Source organism: Thunnus albacares, chromosome 21 (genome assembly GCF_914725855.1).
Source record: "Thunnus albacares chromosome 21, fThuAlb1.1, whole genome shotgun sequence".
In the NCBI taxonomy this organism is placed as follows: Eukaryota; Metazoa; Chordata; class Actinopteri; order Scombriformes; family Scombridae; genus Thunnus; species Thunnus albacares.
This window is the reverse complement of record NC_058126.1, coordinates 6,224,621-6,236,628: the sequence shown is the minus strand read 5'-3', so window position 1 is coordinate 6,236,628 and position 12,008 is coordinate 6,224,621. Positions and strand designations below refer to the sequence as shown.

The following is a 12,008-nucleotide window of genomic DNA, read 5'->3' as shown; positions in this document are numbered from 1 at the left end:
ATGAAAAGGAAATTATTGACATTGTTAAAACATTTAAGAATAAGAAATCTACAGACTATAATGGAATTCATATGGCTATGTTTAAAAATATTAGTGTGTGGTGAAACAGCTTACACATATTTGTAATCAGTCTCTACAAGCTGGTGTATTTCTTAGCAAAACGAAAATAGCTAAAGTCATACCAATATATAACGCTGGAGATAGACAAGTACTCTCAAATTACAGACCTGTTTCTTTACTTACACAGTTCTCTAAAATCTCCTAAAGCTAGAGCTAATAAGACAATTTTGTTTGCACTCATGGAATTTGTGGAGGAAATAACAACTGCAATAGAAAATAAAGAATATACAGTTCTTAAAAAAAGCATTTGATACTGTTGACCAAGACTTATTATTGAAGAAATTACAAAGATATGGAATTAGAGGGGTAACACACTCTTTATTAAGCAGCTACCTGGAGAACAGGTATCGGTATATTCATATAAATAACTTCAAATTAAAACAAGTAACCTGTTAAAGGTTACCTGGGTTCCCCAGGGCTCAGTGTTGGGACCACTGTTGTTTATTTTGTACTTACGTGAGTTTTCCAAAATATTAAAAACTATATTATTTGCAGATGACACCAATTTGGAACAACTCTTGGATACAGTGGAATAAGAATTGAAAATGCTGAAGAGTTGGTCTGATTCTAGTAAACACTGAATTTAAGTAAAACAAAATGTATAATCTTTGGGAATCGTCTAACTAACTCAACTCTATCTACTTTTGTGATCCCTTGACTTTTCCTTTGGCACCGCCATGAGGTGCCCATTTATGGTTTTGAGTGAAATGTCTCAACAACTGTTGTATTAACTGCCATGAAATTTGGTACGGACATTTATGTAGCCCTCAGAAAGAATTGTAATCCCTTTGGTGATCCCTGACTTCTCAGCGCTGTCATCAGTAGGGGTGCGTGAAAAAATTGATTTACATAAATTCTTTTCTTCCATGATTCTCAATCAATTCACAAATACCCAAAATCATGTTTTGTAGTAACATCAGTTACTAACATTATGTTGATGGAACAAAAACATGCTACAGTTATCTGTAGTTCACAAGTGTTTAGGTTCATTTTGGACTGAATAACTTGATAATTAGCTTGAAACACTAAGGGCAAGTAAGTAAGTATTTGTGTATACGTTGTACCTCATTCTTAGTGGAATGGAGCACACAAGCTCAGTACTAACAAACTAGACCATCTGACCAACACACACTGCAGCTATTTTCAAAAAACTTCACCTGACTCTGGTCGGGTGAACAAAATAACGGTGACCATACAGTGTTTTGGATAACAATGGTACTAATGTTGCAGCAGACATGTGCTCTACACTGCTGGAGACAGAACTTTGGTAACAACACAGTGAAGCCCCTTTTTCCTCCCTTACTTCAGGACACACACACCAACTTCTGTTTGTATAGAAAAAAAATTTAATCACAGGACAGTAAATTATACTTTCATTCCATTATTCTCATATAGACTGGAGACTGAAATATGCTTCAAAACTAATGCAGTTAACTTTTTTAAATTAAAAAGCTGTGTACTTTCACATGCTTTTCTGTACTTTTTTTCTGTTCCATTTATCATGACCATTTATCTTACCTGCCAGTTATGTTTCATATTGCATTCCATTGGATTAAGGATGCAAGTGAATTGTTTTTCACACAGTGTTCCGGAGTAAAAGCCTGACAACCATGCTCCAGTTTCTATCTATTCAATCAAGAATCAATCCTGAATTGATAACAGTTCCTCAAATGAATCATGACACCAAGAATCTGAATTGATTCGTGAGAATCCCAAACATTCCTACCCCTAATCATCAAGTCAGGTTTTTGTCCAATTCTTTGCTTTACGACCAAATACCTGCAAAACTAATGACATTCCCATCAGCCTCTACTGTACTTTGTGTTTAGTGCTAATTAGCAAAATGAAAGCATGCTTACATGCTAAACTAAGGTGGTGACCATGGTAAAAAATTATACCTTCTTAACATTAGCATGTTAGTATTACTATTTTTAGAATGTTAGCATGCTGATGTTAGCCTTTAGCTCAAAGCACAGCTGTTGTACAGACTCAAAAAGCCTCTAGCAGTAGACTCTTTAGTCTTGTTTTTAATATTTCAGCATGGTTCTTAAAATTTAGACTAGAATACCCCAAAAATAGCTATAATCTGCAAAGAGCCCTGAAGTTAATCCTACCTTATTAAAGCTTATATTATTTTTTTTGTTGTGACTGTGTCAGAGTATGGTCATTTTTAAAGATGTTGTAAGTGTGGTTTATTTGATTGCACTGTACTGAAATATGTTGCCCACTGTGGGCAATTTATTAGAAGAACTAGGATATAACTGAGATCTCCAAAATAATGTGTTACAAGCACAAAGAGAATGCTCAGAAGCTGATCTGGCTGTTTATACATAGACAGGTGCCTCAAGACTTTGATATACACAACAGTTTGATGGTGAACTGGATTAGTATCAACTGTCAAATAGCCTGAACTAATTATCTCTGTGGTATTCTGATGAATCCCATATACACCTGAAGACTCTCTGTAGTTGATCAGGTTCATTCATGTCTAAGACATAGATGAGTACGTTTTGAAATTTAATAAAAAAGAAAACATGAGGACAGCTAAATGTTATCTTCTTGTTTTCATCTGCCATCACTACAAGCAACCGCCAGCGCATTCAAGTGAAAGTCACTGGTTAATAACAGGCAAACCAGCTGATCCGTAACACCAGTATTCTAACTCTCAATCATCAGCGTTGGTTACCCTTTCTCCCTTCCCCCTCCAGTGGTTGTGTTGTATTCTGGATGCTGTCAGAGCTGACAAAATTACTGCATCTTGTTAGTATGTTAATAATGGGAATTATGCTTTTAATGGCCAGCATTAATTAGTAGCAATCTGACTGCTGCAATTACAGTTGGCAATGATGCATTTAATACAACAATCTTGAAGTGAGTTCCTCTTTACTTGTGCCTGTGGTTCCTGTTTTTCTCGTCTATACACAGATACAGATATAAATAAATATTTTTTTTTGCTTTAATATATACTTAACATTATCACTGATGCAGTTTCTTGAATTCACTTTACATACAATTAAGAGAAATATATTCACTCCCACTGACCAGTTACACCACGGTTCAGCGCACCTGCAGAGCAGCCCCCCTCCTGTGAACAGCCTACATGTCAAGTACTAGATGTTGCCTATAAGACTCAAATTTGAATGTTTTTGATCATCATTTGAGAAAACTTTCCACTTTTCACTTGAATGTGCATTCTTCAAAATGCTGTTTTTAAATGTGGTTGTCAGCATACAGTTACAGATCTCAGGTGCTTTGGAGGCTAAGATAAGACTTGATATTTTAAGCCATCTTTAGGAGAATCAAAGCAGCCATGCAGCATTTCAGTCCTGGCTGGAGATGTTACGCATATAAGCAGAGTACTAAGTACTAAATGTAACATTTCTCAATGCATTTATCCAGGATATGTGGGGATGAAACAAAAAAAAAACTCCTAACAAAAAAGTATGTTCTTGAATAATGAATAATAACAGCATTGTGCACAAACATTGTGGGAGGCAGTGGCTCATTACATCATCTGGAAGAAGCATGTTCTGTCATGTACACACTCATGTTCCTCGCTAACACACGCATACATTTGGCATTTTTTATGTATTTACCTGGACAAACAACTGATCAGAAAATATAAATTCTATATACATAGGGATTCAGATGTTGACTGGTTTATACTTTGAAATGAACTTTGAAAATAAGGTCCTACAGCAACCTCCCTCGATGAGAGCCAAATGAAAATAAACTGGTAATTTAACCTTAGTTTCAAGCAGTCATGCATAATGCTAAATGCATAATGCTAAAGAACATGCATTATGTTCATTCATGCTCAAAGAAAGAAAGGAATAGGGGGGAAAGTGCAGAAAAACAATACTAGTAAAAAGCTTGATAATTATTTCTTCAGTCAGTCCAGAAGGGCACTTTGCCAATGAAGAAAAAACGTCTTTAAGCCACTGTAGCCCCTATACTCTGCAGGTCACTAAATGGAAATCGTGTGTACACTTAGAGTGAATACATTACCACAATTAGGCTTTGATATATTATAGGAGAAGCATTCATTGCACTGAAACTCATGGTCCATTAGAGTTTATTTATGTCCCTTGAAAATACAACTGTAACCTTTTATATGCCTCTCTGATAGTGCTTGATAACTCCTTGAAACACCCTACCCTCCCAGTCTCCAGGCATTATCTGTTTAGCTTTTATCCTGTTACAGCTACAATCGTTTTGAACCAAAAGCCTTTCCCATAAGATCGTCCTGACAAAGGTCCGAGGATCTCATCTCCAAATGCTTTTCATATGGCAAAGAATCAGTCAATTATTTTGAAGCAGTGCAGCAGCCCAGGATTAAGTGACTTAGGAGTGCAGCAGACAGCAGCCTCCCTCCCCCTGCTTGTAGCCTCAGAGACTTCCACAAACAGCATGGCTTGTCAGGGCTGATTGCAGTGGCACTGGGGCAGATAAGTCAGTCTTACTATTATCCTATGTAAGCTAGGAGTGCCAAATTACAACTTTAGCCTTAAACCCCCACAGAGTTTACTTACAAACATCTTAAGCCTCAGCAGAGAATAAAAAATCCTATACTAAAAACAGAGATGGCAAAGGGTTGAGGGGAGTGTGTTTGATGGGATATGTGTATACATCTCAGTGGGGTTGGGCTGGTGTAAAAATGTTCAAACCAGTTTTGATCATTTTGATATCTTTTGATATTAATCCAAAGACCGGACTGGACTGGTAATCCCGAATTTTACCAATAGGTGTCGTACTCGACTCAGCCAGTCCCAAGTGGAACATAATGAGAGGCCACGAATGAGAGTGTAGTGGCACCACAGTCAGGAAAACTGAGTGATACATCATGTTTTTAATTTATTTCTCACAACAACCATTCAGCTTAACTTTTCTTCTTGTGCTAGGTTGCCGTGTGTACGGCACAGCTATGCTATGCTAATGATGCTAGCCATGACAACTAGCTGCTAGCTGCCGTGCAGGCTGGTAAAATGGATCCGTCACGTCTCTGTGGGTTTTTATCAAAACATAAAATGCCCTCAGGCTGTAGCTGAAGCGCCTATCCGGGTTATTGCTGAGAGCTGCACCGTTAACCGGAGTCAGTCTACCTCCTCCAGCTCGCCTTTAGCATCCAGCTGAGTGGACAGCAGCAGCTGGACCTGCGGCATGACCAGGCTCCATCTGCTCCAGTCTCGCCACGCCTCCCCAGGCCCCGCGGAGCTCAGAGAGTTTGGTGCTCCTGGCAGTGTCAGAACCCCCTCGTGTGAGACGCTTAGATGTCTCATAATGACAAATGCCGGTTCAGTCAGTTTGGAATCAAACCGATTTAAGCTTGTACACCAGATCGGAATGGCAAAACCGGAAACCAACCCAACCCTATATCTCAGTCTGTATTCAGTTCAGGGTATTGGGTCTCTGCTGTCTTTTTATTTCTGTCAGCATCTTCCCTGGCTCATGCCTGTGATGTTATGACAGCTTTACAAGGACTGTAATTTAAATTTATTGCTACCAGGCCATCGATTCTCTCATCACTTCAGTGTCATGTGTTGACTGCCAGTCTAATACAGAAATGTTGGCATAGCTCCATTAGCATGTATGGATTTTTTTCCCATTCCTGAGACCATTAATATCCTAAAACACTGGCAAACAGGGACATTTTTACAACAAGAGCATTACTAGATTAAAATGGTGAGGCTCAGTTCTAGGACCAAAGTGAAAATAAGTCACAGGTGGTAGTTGCCATTGCAAATGTTGTTACGATTATGCTGTTAAAAAGGAAAGACTTACCAAAAGGATTGCCACATTGTTTATATACATGTACCAATTATATATGAACATTGTGATATTCAATTTTGTTGATATTGCCTAGCTGAAACAAGAGTAGATTTAAACTTACTCTACGTTATTGTTCTTTTTGGTTCCTTTCTGTCTTTTCTCCCTCACGTTCTGTCGCTCTCGCCATTTACCACCGATTCAATTTCTCCCAAGCTCCTTACTATGTGATTTATGACTTCTCCCGAACCATAAATAACTGGAAAAATAAGGCTTTTACCTTGCCCACGTACTGCGGGTCTGACCCCATGTACTCCTCCAGCACAAAGAACTGGTTCCACACCCAGCCCCTCTTGACCCGCTGAAATCCAGCTGCCCCATTCCTCATCGGGCCCACCAAGCTCCTGGCGTGGTCTCTCCCCGTCCTGCTCCGTCCCAGTGGTGATGAAGGCAGACGTAAAGAAGAGACTGAGCCTTCGTCGACGAGAAACCAAAGGAACAGCAGCAGGCAGTTCCTTGTTAGCATTGGCGATCTGTGAGGTTCAGGTCCCCAAGTTAAAGTCTAGTGATAAGAGTTGAGCCACGTTGAAACAACTTCTAAAGGTGCTTATGGGGAATGGATGAGGTGGGGAGCTGTGCCTAGTGTGGCAACCCCAAAAAAACAGCTTTCCTGGGTCTGTCAGGAGCCCACTCAGAGATTTATGTAGTTCATCACCTGAAAGAGAGAAAACAAATTCATAGTTTAAAGGGTTTACTTTTTGCTGAATCTCCGTATATTGCTGTTCATAAATACCAATGAGTTGGTGACACTTCTTGGCCCATATTCTTTGCTCACACCTCCCTTTAATTGTGAACTGTTCTGTGATGAAAGGTAGCGCTGGTGTTCTCAAGCATAAATAAAACTGGTAAAATTATTGTGCCTGGTGATAGATTACCTCTTTGCTAGACAGTTCTCTAGGATGCATGCTATAATTAGCTAGCTTACTTGTCTCTGTTGTGGAAGATGTGACTTTATTTTTGCTGTCAATTATAGGCCACTGCACTGTGCTACAGACCTGTCAGCAGTACTGTAGTTTCTTGAAAGTCATGTATTATTTAATGACACTTGAGATGGTTGATGAGCTTTTATTTTTGCTTCATAAATGTTGTCTCAGTATTTTTCTGTCATACCTCTCAGGAAGTTGCTAAAAATGGAGATAAACCATTTCTATAGTGCTTGAAATAATGTGCAGTTGCTTCATCAGTTGCAGTCAACCATCTGAAGATATAGCATGATGCATTGGCAGTTCATATATCAAATTGACATGTGTACTGTATGAGATGTCAGCGCAAAGCAGCATGCTGACAATGACTCTTTAAGATACTGTGCTTTCCCTCAGACATCACTCCGGTTAGGAGCACAACAGCGTTGACAACCGGCGGCCACAGGAGATTGTTCCGCTTGCCGCAGCATGTCACTTGACAGACATGCGTTCTATGAAATAGGCAACTCATATAAAAGATTACCAATATATAATCTAGTGCCAAGACTTGCAATTTAATACGTAATTTGTTCTTTCTTCCAGTCTATTTTGTTTACATCTTTGCATAGTTCAGTGGAAGTACCAGTGAGCCTGAAGCATGGACAGGATACAGCGTGTCACAACTTTGTCATGTAATTCCACTGAGTTTGATTTTTCATGCATGAGTAAAGCACAAGTGTAGTCAGAACAAAAAAAAAAGTAATATAAATAATTCTAAACGCATTTACAACATATTTGAGATTTTTAAATGGTTCACAACTGAATTATTTGTTTATGCAATACTTTTAGTATTCATGACAATACAAGTAGATCCAATCACTGTCTTGGAAAAGACAAAATGTGGTACAAAATTGTAGTAAGCCAATAAATCAATCATTGTCAAATACAAACCAGAGAAAATACAGGTACCAAATAATCTGTCACTTTAGTAGTATGTGTAAGGGAATTCATATAAACAAATGTTTTGCTAATGTAAAAAATAATTTCTGCCAAGAGTCTACATGTCAAAAACAAAAACTTAAAAAAGTCCAACTAGCTAATTTAGGTTCCTTTACACTTTTTAATCTATGAAAGCTCAGTGTAGTGTAAACAGACAAAAAACATAGTTTTAAATCCTCAAAAGGTATCAAACTCTTTACTTGTGCTTATTGGCGTCAGGTGAGTTATGTTTGGACAGGTAGCACATTTTTTATCATTATGACGACAAAAAATGTGATTTCCTAATTGAACAATCACTCATAGCACAGTCTGCCACATAAAGGGAGAAAACATATTACCGACCTAATTTGTTAAGCCCCATTCATTATTGAGCAAACACCTATTGCACTGTTGTTGTTCACACCTTGTTTGCAATCCTGACTACTTTATCAGTACACATTTAACACATTCAGCTCCTGCCTTGTTATGAGACACTTAATTGTGGTGAAAACAAGAGAAGGGAACCAACAAATGCTTAGAATGAAGAATGGAGCTAATGGTTTCCACACCTGGTTTATTGTTCCTCGCTGTCTCCTAATGCACTTATAAGCTGTACAGTAATGGAGGACAGCGTTCCTCTAATTTCATAACCGGAGCCCTCATTGACATCATTGTCTTTGATTAATTATACAGACTTGGAACATCGGCTTCAGAGAGAGATTACTTCAACAAGGTTATGCCGTGCACCCAGATCCATTTATTCTCTCTGTCACCACAGTATCTTAAAAGTCAAAACTGATCTGCAAAGTTCTATGTGCAAAATTGGCAGGAACTATCTTGACATGAGTCAGACATGCCTCTCCCGCAGGTCACTCCTCATTTAGCATCGACATAATGGAAAATGACTGTTCCCATAATTCCTGCAAAATCACGCCCCTGCCACTGTACAGCCCTGGGAGGGCTTGATGCATATTTTATGAGATAAGTTCATTAGCATGTGTCGGGCTTCGGTTGTGAGCCTTGACCTGTGTGTCTACTTCAGATAACGCGACGCAGTGGGCTGACAGCGTTCTCACACATCACCTTCAATAATCAAAGAACATATGGCTAGCCGATCTGCTGGTGCAGATTACCACCCACAAGAGACTCCCACAGAAAGTTATTAGTCGTCAAGGCTGCCATAAACATGACAAACAAATAAGTAGGCATTGACTTCTGGGATGGAGAGGAGAAATGAGTCATCTGGATCAAGTTCTTATTTTGCATACACTTTTATTTCCTGTTATGTGGGCAGAGAGATTTTCCTTTTTTCCCATTAACTACTGCAGTGTTTTGCATTGTCGACTCGCATGTCCAAGGTTATGGACCCCCCCTCTCATGATTCAGACTAGAATTGATTAATAATTAAGGAATTTTCAAGAATAGTTTTGCAATAGGTGTGATTCATATTTGGATTATAAGCACTGTGTTAGGGCTATAATTCATGCAGTGCAAAGATGTTAAAATGACTAATGATCATACAACCGCAGCACATACAGGGAAGCAACAGGAAAGACAGGAATATGACATATACTATTTAATCTTGTATGAATTACTAAATGTATTTGTAATACTGGATAATTTGTGTAAAACTTATCACTGGCTTAAACATTTTGGATTTAATTTTTGAAAGATTCTGAATTTAAATGTATGTGAGATGATGAGTTCAGGTGTCCTGAACTCTGGTAGTAAACCTGGGTAACTGCATCAGTGTCATTATACCATACAAACTAAATTATGTGACAAAAGCGTTATACAAAAATGCAAGAGTTTCTACTAAAAGTTGTCCTCATAAAAATGTCCTGTTTTCAAAATATCCCAAAAATATTTGCACACAAACTGCTACAGATCAAGCTTATACTGTATTATCTACTTCTTTTATCCATTAGATCCACAATTCAACAACATCTAATATAGCTGACATAAGCATTGAATAAATATTGTAAATGAGACACAGAGCTGTTTTTAAAGTCTTGTTCAGACATCATAATCATGTCATAAACCGACTTTATATAAAGTGATACCAAAGACAGCAAGAGTGTAGTTTCCTTGTGTGTTAAGAAATTACAAGCTAGTGTAATACAGCTCCTTATTTATTATTTCATTATATATTCTTTTAACAACACATTTTGGGATATCATACAAATGTAGAGATAAGGTTCTGTTAACTTTATGTAAGTACAATACTTGAAACAAATTACTCCTGACTTGTATTTATATGTCTATGCACATACATCCAAGCACCAACAGCATACCAATCTCTGAATCCCATGGCTGTCTATCTGATGACGATTTAGCCTCTGGGGGCAACAGCCAATATTTCGAGGCTTCCGGTGTAGCCCGCGGATATCCAGATAATGGATAACAAATATCCGGGCCAAGACTTCCTCTTCTATGGGCCGGTTGTTGTTTACAGTCCATTTAGCAACTTGAGACAGTCCAGACGATGTTTTGGCTAATCTCTATAAACAGATACATGCATATGAATGCAGATAAATTGAAAAAAAGTTAATAAAAAGCATTTCGGCCAATGCATTCTGCCTCTTTTGCTCTCCACACAGACTGTTTACCTGCATGCAACCAAAGCCTGCTCAAATATGTTTGGTCAATACTACTCGGACTACAAAGAGACTACAGATGGAAATCATCACGCTTCCGGTAGCCAAATCCTGTCCTACAGATTCTGATTCATATGCAGATATCTGTTTATAGAGATTAATAGCATATTGGTACAGATCATAACGTTTAACAACTGGTTGTAATAGCACTGAAGGCTCCCCTCATAATGACAGATGTTTTGAGCTTCCTCTCTGTCACCACAATGATCTAAACAGTGACCTCCATTGAACTGCAGCCCTGACTGATGAGAAAATATGAGCACTCAGCCTGAGAAGATGATGGAAAAAAGTGTTAGTCAGTCAGGGAAGACAAAAAAAACCAATGTGAAGACATTGTTTTTGCGCTGCTAAGGCCAAAGAAGACTTTAATATCATTGAAACCCTTCAGGGAAAGAGTGGGAGGAGAGAAGTGTAGGTGGAGGCAATGTAATGAAAACAGGAGTAACAACACAGCTGGCCAGTCAAGCTAAATTATCAAAGAACACCTCATGCGTAGGTTATAGCACAAACATAGTAATGAATAGTGAATAAATTGGTTCTGTTAGCTACCCAGATACATTTACTCATTTGCTATGCAGTTTGGATTCAACAATTCTGTTGGCTTGGCAACAAAACAGGTGCTTTATCCATGTCTAGGTGTGAAACAATGACACTTACTGTTATAGATGCAAAGCACCACAGTGGCTATATTGGGAAAATAATCTTTTATTGTTTTATGTTGTTAATGTATGATATTCACGGGGGCTGCTTTCATGAAAGGCATGTGCACAAAGCTGTAAGGAGCACAAAACAATGGAAACATTAATATGATCTGTTGAGTCACCTTCCCCATTTTTTCGTACTTCCCACGCACATTATGTTTCGGGACAGCCAAAGGATTCCTTCAACTCACATTACGTCTGGGCCTTTGTTAAAGCTGTTGGTGGATATGAAATGCTGTGGGCGCTCATACCAGGAATATGATGAGGTTTTACTTGACCAGACTCACCCTACAGTGTGTCAGTGGTGCTTTTCCATCTCTATGATGACCTATAGTTTGACCTCATTGCGATATTGTAATCCTCCTATATCCATACATGTACTTCCCATTAAAGGCACATCATTAATGGAAAATACTCTTTCCCAACAATTCAATCACTTATCGGAGAGGACAGCTGATTTGACCTGGTTATTTATATACTGATTATTCTGATTTTGTCCACTCGTATGCATGTATATCTTAGTTTACACGTTACAGGGTTTTAGACAAACCACCAGCAAAACACTTTCAATTAGCCACTTTGCTAAAAAAAACCATTCAGCATAGAAAAAGCATAAAGCATAAAAGCACTTAGTGATTCAAAAGAGATGATACTACTATTGAATGCCAGTACTTTGAACCATAGATTTGTTCCGTTGAAGACAACACCTTTATCTTTCATTGAGTTCATTAGAACACTAAGACGGTAAGCCAAAACACATTCTTTTAATAATGACAAATGGAAAGTACTTTCGTTGCCAAGTCCATTTGTGTGATAAATGTGCC

At 38.3% G+C, this 12,008-nt stretch overlaps 1 protein-coding gene across 1 annotated transcript in view; it reads right to left on the bottom strand.

The window, feature by feature from the left end:
• LOC122972982 (cadherin-12-like) overlaps positions 1-12,008 on the bottom strand; it is a 101,734-nt gene that overhangs the window by 56,012 nt on the left and 33,714 nt on the right. Inside the window, exon 2 of the mRNA XM_044340427.1 lies at positions 6,167-6,601. Coding sequence (XP_044196362.1) covers positions 6,167-6,412 — 246 coding nt within the window. The 5' untranslated portion in view covers positions 6,413-6,601. The remainder of the gene's footprint in view (positions 1-6,166; positions 6,602-12,008) is intronic.